At 35.2% G+C, this 16,727-nt stretch overlaps 1 protein-coding gene across 1 annotated transcript; it reads left to right on the plus strand.

Moving 5' to 3' along the window:
- Window positions 1–718: 718 nt before the first annotated feature.
- Window positions 719–16,456, plus strand: LOC104462720 (protein very KIND-like; the record flags this gene model as incomplete). Its single annotated transcript, XM_010074784.1, has 14 exons — window positions 719–1,119; window positions 7,828–7,921; window positions 8,034–8,131; window positions 8,424–8,635; window positions 9,991–10,104; window positions 10,515–10,662; window positions 10,918–11,100; window positions 12,240–12,452; window positions 12,777–12,859; window positions 14,136–14,286; window positions 14,740–14,862; window positions 14,958–15,017; window positions 15,630–15,787; window positions 16,036–16,456. Coding segments are annotated over 14 exons (2,270 nt in total), but the record flags the coding sequence as incomplete, so codon positions are not given.
- Between the last annotated feature and the right edge of the window lie 271 nt (window positions 16,457–16,727).

A 16,727-nucleotide genomic window follows, 5' to 3' on the forward strand; every position in this document is an offset into this window, starting at 1 on the left:
TTGAAGATGTAAAGCCAGACCTTCCCATGGGGTGTGTGACTTCTTTGCACCAATAATTCAGGTCTGTTTGACTCCAAGGTGGCATATCTAAGCCCTGAAGGGTTGCTCAAGTGAAAAGAGAGACTTCTGGCAGGCGTAAAAGCTCCTGTCAGCATCATACCAACCCTTGACTGTTGCTTCAGTCCCTTAAGGTTGGTAGTAGCCGTTATAACTGCAAAGAAGTCCCATCATAGCTCAAGGGAGTAAGTCCTGTAGGAATAAAATGTTTAACATCTATGTCCTCCTTGGCTGTATCAAGTATTTTTGCCCTCTGTGTATGGACTAAAAGCTTCAGGACCTATAGATGGGAAAAAAACTCAAGAGCTAAGCTTTTTACTAATGCGTGCACAGGTCTGAGTCTGACATATTGAACTTTTGTTTTGATGTTTCTGTACTATGCTTTGTTTAAATGCTTGTTGTATATGTGCAGAAGGTATTTTGTAATTTTCAGGAATGTATTGACAAAGCTTAAGAGTTCTAAAATGTCTCTAGCCTTTGTCATGTTGCAATGTGTAGTTGAGAAAAAGAAAGCAAGGAGCCAAAATAACCATGTAACACCACTGTTTGAGGGCATAGATGGTCTCATAACAATATTTTGTATGTGTAGTGTTTAAGTTCAACAAAGCATGCATCATAGCACATTACCATTATTTCTTTTCCCTCCTTACATCCTCTTTAGGAGAAGAGGAAGCAACCTTTGACATGAAGGATGAGCCTGTGATAAATAAATCGTTAGCTGAAGTGGATTTTGATGAGTCACCTTTGGATAATTCCAGAAAAGAATTGAGGCTGCAGAATACTGTCCCTGTAGAGAAAGAGCAACAATTACAAAGCAATGGCTGTTGTATTCATCCAGGCTTTGCAGAAGAAAATATAGAGCCAGAGGAAGAGACCATGATAAAGACAGGTGGAAACAGCTACCTTGTGTCTCCCAATCTACCTGACTTTCATGGCTGTAGTCCTGGTTGGAGCAGTGCATTTTATGGAGCTGAATGTTTTGATTCAGAAGTTCATAGTTACATGGAAAACCTTGCAAAACAGAAATCAAGTGACTCTCAAAATATAGATGCTAAAAAAGTGGTGAGTGCCTTGATTTTTTAAAATCATTAAAATGCTTCTTTACTTGCTGGTTAAAAGTATGATAATATTTGTTGTGTTACAGTGAGTTGAAACCTTCTTTCATCTTTTAAATACTGACTCTTAAGTGAGTGTTTTAAAATCCTCAAGATTTGCAATGTTTTATCAATAAACCAAGGTAAGGATAGTATCCCAAAATAAAGAGCACCAACATGAAATTGATGATCACTGACCTACAACCCATCTTCTCTTCCTGAAGTTGACTGGAAAGGTACTGTCTGCCATATGCACCAATCCCATGGTGGTAGTATTATAGAAGAGAGCTAAGAATGGCTATGACGGGTGTGTATCACAGGCTCACAAGAGGTCCTCCCTGTCACGTGCTCTGAGCCCTTTCCCTTGGTCATGGTGAATTCCCTGGCAGTTTCTCACTGTTTGCCAGCAGAATGGCAGTTATTTGCTCCCATCATCTCTTGGAAATAGCTAATCATCATGATGAGTGCACCTTTGTGCCTTTTAAGCAGCTTGGGGCGCACGGGCTAACATGGGTAGGGGGGTGGGTTGTTTTAGATTAGCAATGTCTTCCATTCCCTTAAAGATCATATTGATCACATTTACTTAATTTTTACATTTGTGCATCTAACTGTATAACAAGCTTCAGTTTGTAAATAGTTTTGTAAATATTTCAATTCCGAAACCAGAGTAAGGATAATATATGAAGCTACAGAAGTCTGTATAGTTGGAGCTGATTCATGAGAAGGGCATGGAGAATTTGAAGTAAATGAGTTATTAATACTGGAAGACCTACTAGTATAGAGACAGCTGGAGTCTTTTTGTGTCCCTGAGAATGTTTAGTTGTCTAGTTTGTGTTTCCTTACTGTCTCTGAAGGTATCTGTTTAATAAAGATGAAGCAGGAGTTGCACTGCTCTTTTGGATTTCCTTACGATGGGCAGTTACTTGAATTTATTGCTTTATTTTTAAGTGACCATGATGTAGTAGAACTGAACAGCTGAGAACACAATCTAGACTTTTTTTGTTTCCACATAGCCAGTTTAAATCCCAGTGGATCTATTTACATTCACTTCTTCTGAAGAGGCTGTGACCTCACTTCAGTTTTCAGTAAAAAACAGAACTATTTTTCTGTTATTGGGCAAGTTAAAGCCTGAGTCATTGAGGAAGTTCTACTTTTTTGCTCCTTAATATTCAGATGTAAGTCTATAGGAGAAAATAGCATGAGAAATTTCAGCTAGTATTGGTGTGTGTAAAAATAAATAAATAAAAAAGTTAAAAATAGGTTTTCAGGACTACCATTCTCAAAAATTTACGTCTACTCAAAAATTCCTGTTACTAATCCTGTAGGGTTGTTTAATCCTGTATAACCGTGCCAGCTAGAGAAAATGTGCTTGCATTATCTCCCTGACTTGAAGGACTAATTCTTGACTGAAGAACAGATTTTCACAAGGAAGGAGTTTTCATAAGCATATAAATAGATTTTTCTGTTTCAACAGGCAGTCTTTTTACTTAGAGATTTTTGCAGACTACTCAGCATTTTAGTTTGATTCAAAAGGATGTGAATTATCTTCCAAGTACTTGGCAATTGGTTTCCCTATTTAACAGGCATACAACAAAAATGAAGTTTCATGGTGCTTACAGTCTGCTTTGGAATTTGCTCATGAAATTAATGCATACTATTATACATTGCCACTGTTTGCATTAGTGCATAAGAATTTGCTAGCCCAACAATCATTCAAGAGGCTGGGGTGGGAAATAGTGATGAAGTATCTCTCTAGAAAATTATATTGTGCTCGTGCACGGTATGTTCCACTGGAGGAAGATTACTATTGATACAAAGTGCATTCATTTGGCTTGGCAATTAGCCAACAGTTCATTTTGAGCACAAAACAACGCACATTCCAATAGCTGAAAAAGATGCAAACTGCTCTGAGGATAAGTGAACTAATCTTCCTTGTGTTATGTAAAATTAGTGTGAAATCTTAATAGCTGGACAAAAACTAGACTCTAATCTTATTCTGTCTCAGTAATGCAGAAATAATGGATGTGACCTGGACTGCATATGAGGCCAGGTGGTCAAACAAGAATGAAATAATTATTTTCAGACAATAGAAGCTTGGGATCTTACAGAAGTAGTCTTCCTAATTTGTGAGATCCCTTTGTGTTCAAGTTACAAGGAATATAATTATAAACTGTCATCTTTAATTATGAAGTCAAAATCAGTTTATATTCCACCATTTCCTTCAGAGAAGAAGGTTAACAGAAGATTAAATACTCTTCTACAGCATAGAAATGTTTTGAATGCATTGCAAAAGAAAAGTTAATTTTCACCAAAAAAGCATGTATGTGCAGATACATATCTTCTCTGTTGTACTGCTTATACAAAAAAAGTCTTGGAGTACTAGAAAATTTAGGTATATAATACTGACATTTTTTTAATAATATTGCATTAAATTTTCTCTCATATTTTTTTATTTAAAAAATTGCTTTTGAAGTATCATGTTACTACAAATTCAACAGAGGATGGTTTAAAATATGGGTTATTTTTTGGTCTTGTGACTGTTTTTATTTCTTTCACTACCACAGCATCAACAACTTTAATCTTTCTGCTGATATTACTGCACCACTGATTTTCTGTGAAACCCAGCTTCTTCGAAATGTGTTTAAAATAAAAACTTAGAGAATCATAATGTTCGAACTGCAGCAATCTTGACCATTTAACCTGAGCAAAGAAAACCTTCCTAAAATCCTGCTGTTTTTCCGAACTCCATCAGTCATGACAATTTCTGAAATAAACTATTAGCAATATTGTTGAAACGAGATGAACTGTTAACAAGTTTTAACTTGTCAATATATATAAGAAAGACATGGAAAAAATATTAAACTGAAATTTGTTTTTCTGCCACTGCAGCAGTCAGGAGACGATGATTCTTAGCTGTAAGAGAATCAATTATCAACATGTGGGTGATAAGCAGCTCTATCCAGCTTCTTTCTGCTATTTCTGCTGCCTGATTCATCAAACCAAAGGCTACAAATCAACTGTGAAAAAGTATAGCATGATTTTAGTCTTCATACCAGCAGCTGACAAAGACCAGTTCATATATCATTTTGAACAACACGGATGTTGCTGGTACCGTTGATAGGGATGGGATTTAACATTTATAAATCCTTCTGTATCATTGTACTTTGATGTTGCCAACATCGGTATTTGTAAAGCAAAGTGTTTTAGCTAGTTTTATTTGATAATATGAACATTTGTATTTGTTATACTTGGAGTACATGTGATTTAAAAAATAAATGTGGTTGTTAATCATTGGCATTTATGAAGCATTAACACTGTTAATGTGTAAACAATGAGAGCTGTGCACATTTCAAGGGAATGATGCACTGTCTAAACCAAAATACTGAGAAAATAAAATAGACTCAGTGGGAAAATTAACGTGAATTTTCTGACAAAGTAGAAGCTGAAAAAGTGAATTATTCTATCTGCCAGCTTCTCACTGTAAAATCTAGTGGAGAAAACACATGTCCCATATCCAGTCCAGGAAGAGTATAAAGTCTGAAAGAAGGCTTGTAAGTGGCTCTTTTGAGCAGGAAGGTGGTTTGAGTTTCTAGAGGAAAGTTTTGCCTCCCATGCAAGGTAGAGCTGTTTGTCTCCACCCTATCATTCCTTGTTTAAATCATCTGTTAACCAGTTTTATTTCAGAAACCAGTTTGTTGATTAGCTGTAGTCTAGTTTTTGTTGTCTGGCAAAGATTGTATCAATCCACTTTTTACATCAGGTCTCTGACAGATTTTTTTAAGAAGTCAGCAATAAAGTTGAGCTGATTCTACAGCTTTGCGATAGTGTACTAAAGCAACATTTAGGAGCTGCTATTTCAAAGAGTGAATGTTTAAAGATAGTTAGGCATTTGAGCTCAACTACATTTGTCCTGACTTAGTGAAACTACCCTTTCGTAGGAACAAGTCTGCTTGGTCAGTTCAAGTCTAGTTTACAGCTGGAACTGAGTGCTGAATGGGAGTCTAACCACACAACAAATTACAGTTTTGGAGACATATACATCTCATTAATACACTGATCTCTCCAAAGAAAAATTTATATGATTCAAATGTTTCTTTATTCACTTTCTAAAACTAAATGTAATTAAATTTAATTTTTCATACCTCTAAGTCGGTTTGACAACATGCAGTTTCTGAGGAACTCTGAGTGTTAGAACATATAATTTTATTTATGACATAATTAAATATTCTGCCATAAAAATAACTAACTTTTCCATTTTTCTACTGGAACCTGTTGGATATTGTGTGCATCTTAGGTTGTGATTTAATAAGGTGCAAAAAGTAAAACATTTGTTATATGATGAACAATATTAACAATAGGATTCATCAAGCTATTATAATTTAAAAAAAAAAAAAGGTAGTATGTACTCATGTTTGGAAGGAATTTGAAATAGCTAGAATATAAAAAATTAAAATATTTCTGGATCAAGGTGACAATTTCAAATGTCGTAAAAATAATTAACACTTCATTGTCTAGGTGCTTATCATATAGTTCATTGCACTTCTTAAGGTCAGCAAAGGTTAATCTGTACTTAGAAAAGTTAGTCCTTAGGTGAGCAAGTATATGTTCCCTGCCTCATCATCTCTAGTTCAGGAGCTGCTGATTTTGCACTCTCATACAGAGCACATCCAGGCTAAACCACGCCAAGTCCTCGCAGCAGAGCAAGAAGGGAAGGCAGCTACCAGGGCTGCCATTTCTCCAGGGCAATGTCTAATACTGCCTTCACAATGAGAAGAGCATTTTTTTCTGTAGTCTGATAAGCTTGCTTTCCGCTGTCTTGCAGCCGCAAGTCTTCACTCTCAGCCTTTGCCCTTCTCCTCTTTGCCCACACTGGGTTTCAGTTATCCCCCAAATCTCATAAGCTACTTGCAAGTCTCCACCAAACTTCACTGCACCCAAGCTGTGACTAGGATGCTTCTAGTAAAGGTTTTGCATATGCTGGCCAGTTTTCCCTTTCCCATTCATTTTCTCTTTTCCCTTCCCTTCTGCCAATATTCTGCATCCTTTGGTGGAGCCACTCTTCATCACGTAAAAAGTGCTTCAAGGATAGATTGGAATTTGCAATTTTCCCAAGTAAGCCAAGTTGCTCTGTCATTACTTTGTTCCCTAGACTAAGGGATATTCTATAGAAAAGTGTCCTGACAAATTAAATGTACTTCAGAGGAAGTAGAACAATTGAATGTATAGCTTTATCATAAATGTTTATATTCTAGACCTACCTAAAATGGAAGATGTTGTGAAATAGACTGGGAATTTGCTGCTGACTTCATTTCTACACACCGGGAGTTTTTTAGGGCACAAACCACTCCCATCCATCAGATTCCAAATGTCAGGAAATGGCCACTCTTTCTGATTCCCTTTCTGTGTTCATAATCTCTTAATCAACTTGTTTTCGCTTTAGTTGGTGAAGCAAAACCAAACCTTTAAGTAAAAGCAAGCAGTTTGCAATTCAGAATCTGGATAATAGCTTTTCTGCGCTTTCAGTACTCTGATGCCTATGTAGTGCTAAGTCTTTTAAAAATACACAGGGCTTTTGTGTCTTTTTCCTGCTAATGAACTATGTTGTTAAACCTTTTGAGCTTTTCTGAAAAACAGTAAGAGGTTTTTCTCAAACTCAAATTAATTTCTAGTAAGTCCATCCCATTAAAGCTAACCTATTTACCAATCTGTTGTTTGTTAGCTCTGAGCTGTGTTTTCTGATCACTCTGCTTGTGGGAGTTATGTCTGCTGCATTCAGTGAACTTATTCCATTTAAAATGCTGTTTCATGTAACTGGGTCACTGGTAGTTAGCTAGTGCAAAAGCCACCACTTTTATAAAACACAACATGTGTCATGTTTCTTGTTTTGTAATAAATCAGAAGCTGAACCCAAAGTGAACGGCCCATTTTCATTGGTTCGTAAAATAATGAAAACTTTGATATGCAAGCAAATATAAATGTTTACATTAAATTTGATAGTATTGTGAGAAGCCCAATAAACTTTCATTTCTACCCATTGCTTAAGTTATATAATTCCATAGAAATTTAGTTTATTTTTTCTATTATGTAAAAAGCATAAATGTAAAATATGTAAGCTCAACTTCAAAACTGATATGTCTTTTATTTATAGGGCAGCTCTCCTGACTGCTTTCTGATGTGGTTGTATAATATAATGTGATTATACTGTTTGGAAACCATTGCCTTCAATCAAACATTCATTTCTTGATGCAGATATAGGTCAGCTGCCTAACAGAGCATTTCTGGGGTGTGGACTGATTTTAGAACCCATCACTTTTAATTCTGGATGACTTCTGACCATCACTTTTTAAAATGCTCTTGAAAACAACCAGATAAGTGCGATTATAACTGAAGGCGTATTTATATAAACTAATTCAGACAAACTACAGTGCAGTCTCACCATACACAAACCAGCTCCAGTTCTTAAGTTGTAGAACTGTGGTATAACTAATGCTTTTCTGGGGACAGGTGATGCTTCCCTGTCCCTGTAAGCACAGGTGTGGTTTTTCCCGGCTAATAACCTATGCTTGTCTGTTCGGATGTTCTTTTTTCTGTACAAGATAACTCTTCTAAAACTTCAGTTTCCTGCTAGAACCTTCTATTTACCATTCTGATCAGAATCATTTTTCTATTTAAATAGGAACTAGAACAATTGCTAATGATGGAGACGAAAAATTACAGAAAGACAATAAAGTTTTACCAGAAACTATTGCAGAAAGAAAGAAGAAGCAAAGGTGAGATTACAGGAACTTGTCAGTAATGAAATGGGTGTGTAGTACTTTCAAGTATTTTTCCCAGTAAATCAGTAGCATTGATGTTCTTATGCTGTGTGTTTTAAATCTAAAGGTCCTGAAACTAAATCTATGTTGCCCAAATTGAGAGGACAGTTACAGGAGATGAAATCAAAAGTACAGTTTCTTGAACTGGTGAAGAAATACATGCAGGCAAGTCAAACTTTACTTTGCTTTTGTTTCATTTGTCATTTCATTACTGTGTCAGTATGGTTGGTTCCTCAAGTCAATATATGAAATCTGAAATGTTTCGTGTCAAAATGCCAAACTAAGTAGGATCTAAAAGAATTATTAAAGGTTATTGCTGCTAATATTATTTTTAAAAGAAAAAAAGCAATTGTATGAAATGTGATTTTGCTTTAAATTGAGTTGACTGCATTTTCTGTGTATTTTCCTCTTTATTTTCCTACATTTTATTTTTGCGTGGCTTTGCATCTTTGAGCAGATTATGTATGCAGAGCAGTGGGGTGTGGAATCCTGTGTGCTGCCTACAGTTATTCACAATGGGAGAACTGACGCCGTGGATGTGGCACCTACAGATGAGTCGTCATTACTTCTTTACTATAACACAGAGAAACACCAATGTAATAACGAAAATGGAATAAGAGTTCTTCAGGCTGGGACACCGCTTGGTTTAATGGCTTGTTTGTATTCTAGGTATAGTATATTTTGCACATCCTTAATTGGGTTGCAACGTAGTTGCTAATTCAGGAAGAAATGGTCTCCGTGATAAATCCTAGTTGCTCAACATTACATAAGTTCTCCATTCTTGTAGCAAGTTTAATGTTATTTCTGTGGAGACTTATTTACAGAAATGGGCATGGAAGTGGCAAAAGACAGTCTGATAAGAAATAAGCCAAACTGATAAGTTTAGATTTGATTAAAACTCACACAATTTGATAATAAATCAAAACCTAATAACTTTAAACTTTTATTCTTTGCTTATTTGAGGTTTTGCTTTGATAGTTGCCATGTAATGAAGGTTTTATGTTACTGCCATCAGTACAACTATTCTTCAGAACATATAATTTGATAATTCATATTAATAGGGTCTGGATATGAAAACTTATAGGTTCTGGTTTACAAATGATTGCCCTAGTCCTTGGGACTGATCAAGATGCAGGCTTATCTCAGGGCTTAAATGGGGAAAAAGGTGTCCTTTAACCTTCGACTAAGGTGAAGGAAGTGTTTTTTTAAGGTACCTGAGCCATAATAGCATGAAGGATGGAAAGTGCCTGAGAGACTCTGTCAGACTTGTGCCACTGTAGAGAGAGCAACTTCTTCCCAGCTGCTTCTCCCAGTTCATCCTCTGAGACCCAGTTGCTTTGTCCTGAATGCTGCTTTTCCTGGTAGTTAATATTTTTGCACAAAGTGAACAATTTTTTTTGGAATCTGCTTCCACATTCGTCAAACCCAATCTTTCATTGTTAGCTGTAAGCCGTGAGGGAGATATGACAATTAACCTGTGTTAAGACCTTGAGTGTGTGCGTATGTGTATAAAATAGTAAAATACACTCATTTTTAAAGTGTGTGTAATAAGTGTATTCTGTTATTAAAGAAACTACTGCTCTAATTAGAGCTACATGAGATATTTTCTTGCTTAAATTATCTACTTTTTATGCTGCTATTATAATAAAAATCATAGAATCATGGAATAATCTTTTAAAACATTGTCAAGTGAGATGATAGAAAAAAGAAAATTTAATATGTTCTTCCATTCTATTTAGAATGTAACTTTTAATGATGATAGAAATGTCAAAGTGGTTCTTCATAAAATTGGAAGTAGAGAAACTTTTTTATAAAACAAATTATGCTTTCAGTCTTGGTGATCACAATATTTGATGTGTAAAAATAAAATAAAAAGGCATCAAGCTTTTATGTAAAGCTTGAAAATTTAAAATCCCTAGTAATTCTTGATATTTTGAGGATTTTTTTTTTGCTGTTGCTGTACTCTAATGCAAGTAGTTGTGTAATTGTTATTCCTTGTCTGAAATTTTTCTTGTGCTTCACAGAAATGCGTTTTTAGAAGGTTATGTACAGCAGTTTCTCTATACGTTTCGCTATTTCTGCACACAAGAAGAATTTTTGCAGTTTCTTCTTGATAGAATCAGCAGCACTTTATCCAGGTACAGTAATTTCCTGTGAAAAATATTATCAAAGCACAATTGACTTTTCCTCCCAATGGCAAATAGCTGTTTCTCAAAAGAAAAATTTAATTATGTTGTATTTTGATGTTAGTGTTTCTAAGACTCTCTTGACAAGTGAGAGTAAAACTAAAGCAAGTGCTATATTTGACAATGTGCTTACTTTGTTTTTATTATGAATCCTGAGTCTTACTGTTGCCACTTGTTTAGTGATGGGTTCTAAGTACAACCACAGCTTTGGTTCCATAGAGCCGTGGATGCCAGATATATGAAATATAAGAATTTAAGATAATACAGTCAATGCCAAATAATACTTGTGGTTTTCTGAACACTTATATTTAAATTGGAATATTATATCAATTTTGGTGAAATGGCCTTTTTCTTCTTACCAGTGCAAGCCTGGATCCTTCCACATCACTTGCCAAAATATGTAACCGCAGTTTCTACATCCTGCAGGCTTGGATTGAAGACTGCTACAGTGTAGACTTTGCAACAAATACTGACCTTTTGTGTGCCCTAAAAGAATTTATTTCTTCCAAGGTAAGTCAGACTTTCAGTAGAAGCTTTAGGGGAAAAAAAAATCATTTTAAATCGGTTATGGTATATGTAAGATGGTTATTACAATAAACTGTCCTAATTGCAATTAAACTAAAAGAAAATTAATGCTGTCTTTGACAGCTATGTTCAGTATGTCTGGCTTTGGACAGACTTGAATCTTAACAACTGTATTGTGTCTTGCTTGTAATTTATGGGATATTGAGTTCAATATTCTGTTAACCTGTTCTGCATTTACAGGTTGCTCCATTAAATGGCTATGGTGACCGTCTGTTGTCATTGCTTGAGGATGCTTCTGCCAGGAAAAGTGGCAGTGCTCATCAGTGCTCCAGCATGGACAAATGTGAAGAGGAGGGCAAGGAGGAGGACAGAAAAACATTACATTCTCTATGTAAAAAGCTCTCAGAAGATGTTTCCAGAAAGGCATGTCTTTTCTTGCGACTGCAGTACATGGAGCACATTTCCATGTATTATTTTCTGACAAAAACTAGAGTATACAGCTTAGGGTCTAGACCCTGATTTAGTAAAATTTATGAACCTGCACTTAAAATTTTCTTTTGAAAGTATCTAAGGCCTGAACAGTTCTATAACTGTGGAATTCATCTTAAGCCTTTATGGCAGCCTGTCATCTGTTTCAGTAGCAATAGATCAGATAATCAAAATTTCGAGCGGAGTTGAACTCTTCATCCTTGATACTAGCATGTGACTCATAGTTACTAGGAAACCTTTTCCCCATAGTCGAATGTTAATACTTTTTATTAGGTATGTACCTTTGTAAGTCTATAAATACAGGAAAACAGAAGGGGATGAGGGGTTTTCTACTAGAACTTCAAAGCTTGTAGCAAAAACTTGTCTGAACTTTTGTCTGTATTTACTGGTTTTTGTATAGTGTGCTAGGGAAAAGTAACCTGAGAAGATGGAGCATACTGTATGCTTTTCCTGAAAAAGATCTCCTACAGAGTTACCAAAGAGACATGTGGAAGTCAAATGTATCAATAATGTGCAAGTTGGATTTAGAATCAGCCTCTTGATTAAGGTGTCGAATTCCGTGGGGTATATTGGGGATTCAACCAATAAAGGGCAAGCAGAATAGAGAAAACATTGACCTATTTTATTGTCACTGCATCGTAATGATCCTGGATGATGTAAGAAGGGAAGAAGAATGGAAAACCAAATATTTGTTTGGAAAGGGATGTTTGATTCTAAGCAAAAAGAGTACAAGCAATAGTAAGAGATAGTAAGAAATAAAACATAATATGAAACTTCAGAATATAAGCTATTTCATGGCAGCAATCTTGAATATGTGGGAGTTTGTTTTAAACACCAAGTGTTGATTGAGATCTGGTGACCTCCTTCTCAGACTCATTGACTGTGTGTATTATGTTATCTTAGAATAGCAATGTTGAATAAACCAATTAGTGCCTGGGCTAACCTTGAAGATTAGATTAAGACTTTTGCATCCACAAAGGTGTTTCTCTAACAAAATGTTTCAGAAAGTTAAATCAAGGGGAAGCAATGTTTGCTTTAGAGAAGTTGTAGCTTTACATATTTTTTTTCTACAGAATTTTAATTGGAAACTTTCCAAAGGTGTGGGACCAATTGCACAGTATCAGAGAGAGCGACTGTACTCTCTTCCATCAGTTTTGCCAAGGCCATGCTATAACAGTTTTACAGAATTCCCAGTCTCCTTTGCTAAAGCAGATGAAGTGGGACCATATCTCTTAACAGAATACAGTGCCCAACAGCTTTGTTGTCAGCTGACATTACTGCAACAGGTACAAAGGTCTAGGTTTACTTGGAAGTACGAATAATATCTATGTCCTTACTTTATACTCAGACTCCTTTCTCTACCATTTCCCGACCCTGTTTCAAGCTTATTTCATACTATTTCATAAGACTTTGAATTAAAATAATCCCTTTTTCTCTTGAAACCTCTACAGTAAAATTCAGAATGGCTAATTGTATTCTTAGATTGTGATCCCTCTGATAAATTTGCTGAAGGGAGGGAAGTGGGGGGAATCCTCTATCATTTTTATCCCTGAACATTTTAAAAGAACCGCTAGTGCTAACAAGAGATATATCTTGCTCTTTTTGTTTAGGAATTGTTTCAGAAATGTCATCCAGTACACTTTCTAAATTCAAGAGCACTTGGTGTTAAAGACAAATGTGTCACTGTCCAAAAGTAAGTTGCTTATTTTAACTGCACTTCTACTCTGTTGATGCACAATAACTTACTGTGTTACATCTTTAACACATCCAGGAAGAGAGAAGCATTTTAAATACTTAATATCTTTTCAACAGACTAAATAGTGTGTTTACATAATTTTTTTAGTTTCAAGATATTTTATACATGTATATATGTACTGATGCACATATGTGTACAAGGTAGGTGACATTTGCAAGGTGATTTCTTTGAAAACTAAAGTGTGTAAGGCCAAAATATTTCTGAAGACTTGTGTTGGGGGTTACTTCAGAGGTTTTCTTTTTGGTGGAAAAAATTGTAATAGTTCCTGAAGCAGGCTACTTGATAATGCCTGAGTGTATGTATATAAAATGTCAATGACCATTACAGAATCACAGATCATCTGAGGCTGCAATAGACCTCTCAAGATTGTGTAGTCCAGCCCCCCCTGCCTCAAGCAAGCTCAGCTAGAGCAGGTTGCCTGGGATCATGTGCAGTTGGGTTCTGAATGTGAGTGGAGACTCCACAACCTCTCAGTGCAATGTTAATTTTGTATTGTTAGGTAGATGAAGTATCAGTATTCACAGATAAGTGAGAATTTTCCTGTAGTTATTAGAGTGGTTATCAACTTATTTAAATTACTTGCTCAATGGTAATTAATGTTTTGATCCAGCCACATGGACCTAATTATATTTTATTATGGTCTAGTTCTTACATATTCAGTGGGTTCAGCTGGCGTCTAGTCAGTACTTGTTAATTGCAATACTTGTAGCAGACTTTTTTGTCTAAGGACAGGAAATTAACATCTAAAGCAGCTCATCTTTTACAGATTGTTAAATGGCAAAGGCTAAATCAGCTGGTTTATATTGATTAGGGGTTCAGGCATGGGAATAAAACTGTGTGGTACCACTAGGCATCAGGCTCAATTTCTTAACGCGGCTGCAGTTTTTAATGAGTTTGGATTTTTAGCTGTTATTTTGTGTCAGATTGGATGGTTTGTTTTATTCAGTAACAAGTGGTGAAGGTGTCTTTATGTACAGAAATGCATACTGCATATGCTTATCTTGTAATCACACATAATTATCTTGTAATTATAAGGAAGAAAAAGTAACATAGCTCACTACGTACTTTACAAAAGATTATAAAATCAAGACTGCAAGCACTGCAAAATTATTTTAAATGGTTAGAAGTTGGCATCTTCACAATCAAGATTTTCTTTGAAAATCCAAAATTAGAGTGAATTATTTTTGCCTTTTTTTCCCCATTCTCTCCATAGAGCTGTTTCTCCAGAGACAGTTTCACTGAAAGTCTGTAATCTGTTTCTGTCGAAGTGCATACAAGACCAGTACCTTCTACATTTATTAAGAAATGCAGACGGTATCAGCACCTGGGTTGCTGCTGAAATTGTAACATGTCACACATCTAAGGTTTGTCATTGTTCTATTGTACTACTTAGTTATAAAATGGTTATTTGCCATTGTATATGAGTTGTTACGTACCAAAGCTGCAGGAGATATTCTGAAATACACCTGTGAGTGCGCACTTAACAATTTGGTTTGTTGTCACAAGGAGGATCTTGGGTCTCTTGGATGTTTTGTAGTAGCAGGTGTCAAAACCTAATAGAATGTAAGAAATGGGTTGCCTGAGGAGAATAGATGGCAGACTTTCACAAAGGACACCTCAGTGACAGAGAAGATGAAACTTTGTGTTGGCGGAAAATGTCACTACAGTCAACAATTCCAATAACAAATTCAAAAAGAAAATGCATCTCTTTTTCTTCCTTTTCATTTGATTTTGTTATGCAGATTTACGTAGATTTACTATCTATATTCAGTATATCTTGGTATTTTTTACATATAGTATATTTTAATTTTTTTCAGTTGCAGGTGAGCTTGTTATCAAAATTTCTTCTTATAGCAAAATGCTGCTATGAACAAAGAAATTTTGCTACTGCAATGCAAATCCTAGCAGGCTTGGAAAATCTTTTTGTACGACAGTTACCAGTAAGTTTGGGACTCTGTTCTGTAACTATTTTGATTAACATAATCTTGTACCAATATGGACATTAAGTGAAAAACAAATTTTGTTTTATTGTAAGGCCTGGAAAATTCTACCTGCAAAAGTAGCTGAAATAATGGAGGAACTCAAGGCTGTTGAGGTATAGTATAAAGTCTTCAATGTGAAAATACTTCTTTGGGGTTGGATAAGATACAAGGTCTACTTAAATGGGTGTGTCTGCAGGATAAAAGCCAAATTTATTACTTTGTATTGTGAAGGAGATTTTAATTTGAATTAAGACTGTTGACTCAATCTGAGAGTTTACATTAATTTCAATGTCAGTGTTTCTCAGAAGTGTATCCTGTGTGACTAAAATTCAAGAAAAAAATTGAAAGCAAGCTAGGGCATCAGATACACTTTTTCTGATGGTTTCTGCAGGAGCTTTGTGGCTGTAATCTGTTTTGAAAAATCTTAAATGTTTATTTTATCACAGGCATTCTCTTATTGATCTATCCAATTTTGAATCATAGAGGGAAGTTCTAACATATAATTCTGACTGTGATTTAGAATAATTAAGAATGATATATGAAGTATCTTTTGATTAAAGTTACTTTATTTCTGTACTTTAAAACATTTGACACTAGATTAATTCATAGTGAGATCTTCAAATTCAATGCCAAAAGTTAAAATTTGTTACAAATAGATGTGTAGTGCTACACACATGAAGTGGAGAACTTAACGTGAGATTTTTCTGTGTGGATTTTAAAACTAGGTTTTTTTAAAAAGTGACAGCTTGTGCTTGATGGAAGGAGAGAGATTCAAAACACTTCCAACAATTCCATCAGCCCATGTTTTGGCTATGCATGTCCAACAACTTGAAACTGGAGGATTCACAATGACAAATGGAGCTCATAAGTGGACTAAACTTAGGTAATTATTTTAATTATGCATGTGTGTCACCTAACTTTTTAAAATAGAATATTGTGTAATGAGGTAATAAGAGCAAATGCAGCATTTCACTGTTACCAGTTTAAACAATTTCAGTCATTTTGACATCTAACTAAGATGACAAATAACTACAGAATTTCCTTTAAAGTTTGATTTGGGGTTTTGGGGGGTTTGTTTTTGTTTTTATCAGCAGCAAAACTGATTTTTTTTTACTATATTCTTTTTTCAAGAAATATTGCAAAAGTTGTGAGCCAAGTTCATGCGTTTCAAGAGAATCCGTATACATATACACCAGATTCCAAGCTGCAGTCTTACCTCAGACAAAGAATAACTAATTTTAAAGATGCAGACATTTCTGCCTTGGCAGCTGACAACTGTGCCAACTTCCATCAGATACCAGCAGAAAAACATTCTCGAAAAATTCAGGACACGCTGCGCAGAATGAAGGCAACATTTCAGTAATTATTTACATTTCATCTGTTCTATTCCAAGTGTAGATTGTAAAACTGGATTAAGTTGACTTCGTCTCCTGGACCGAGCAAATACTTAAGTGAAGTGACTTAAAATGCTATCTCAAGTTGAAATTATTATATTTCTTAGCATGGAATTATAAAATGCTGACTAATGAGATTTGAATCCCTAGCAAATGGATGACAGATCAAAAGAATAAAAGTGAAGATAAAAGTAAAGAGAGAGTATAGATGAAAAGGATTATTAATTTTGTCACTGTTCTTTAGCATAAAAAAATAATTAGCCCACAAACAAATATCTAAAAAATATTGTGAAATTAAGTTAAAATTGCAGCTTCTGTTGCAAAGTTGGCTGAGGAGAGTTCAGAATATTGTTCATTAAATGTTGAATATATTTTTATATAAACATAGTACATTTCTATCCTGTCACAACGTGCACATAATTCAGGGAC

Source organism: Pterocles gutturalis, unplaced genomic scaffold, assembly GCF_000699245.1.
Source record: "Pterocles gutturalis isolate BGI_N339 unplaced genomic scaffold, ASM69924v1 scaffold39432, whole genome shotgun sequence".
NCBI lineage: Eukaryota > Metazoa > Chordata > Aves > Pterocliformes > Pteroclidae > Pterocles > Pterocles gutturalis.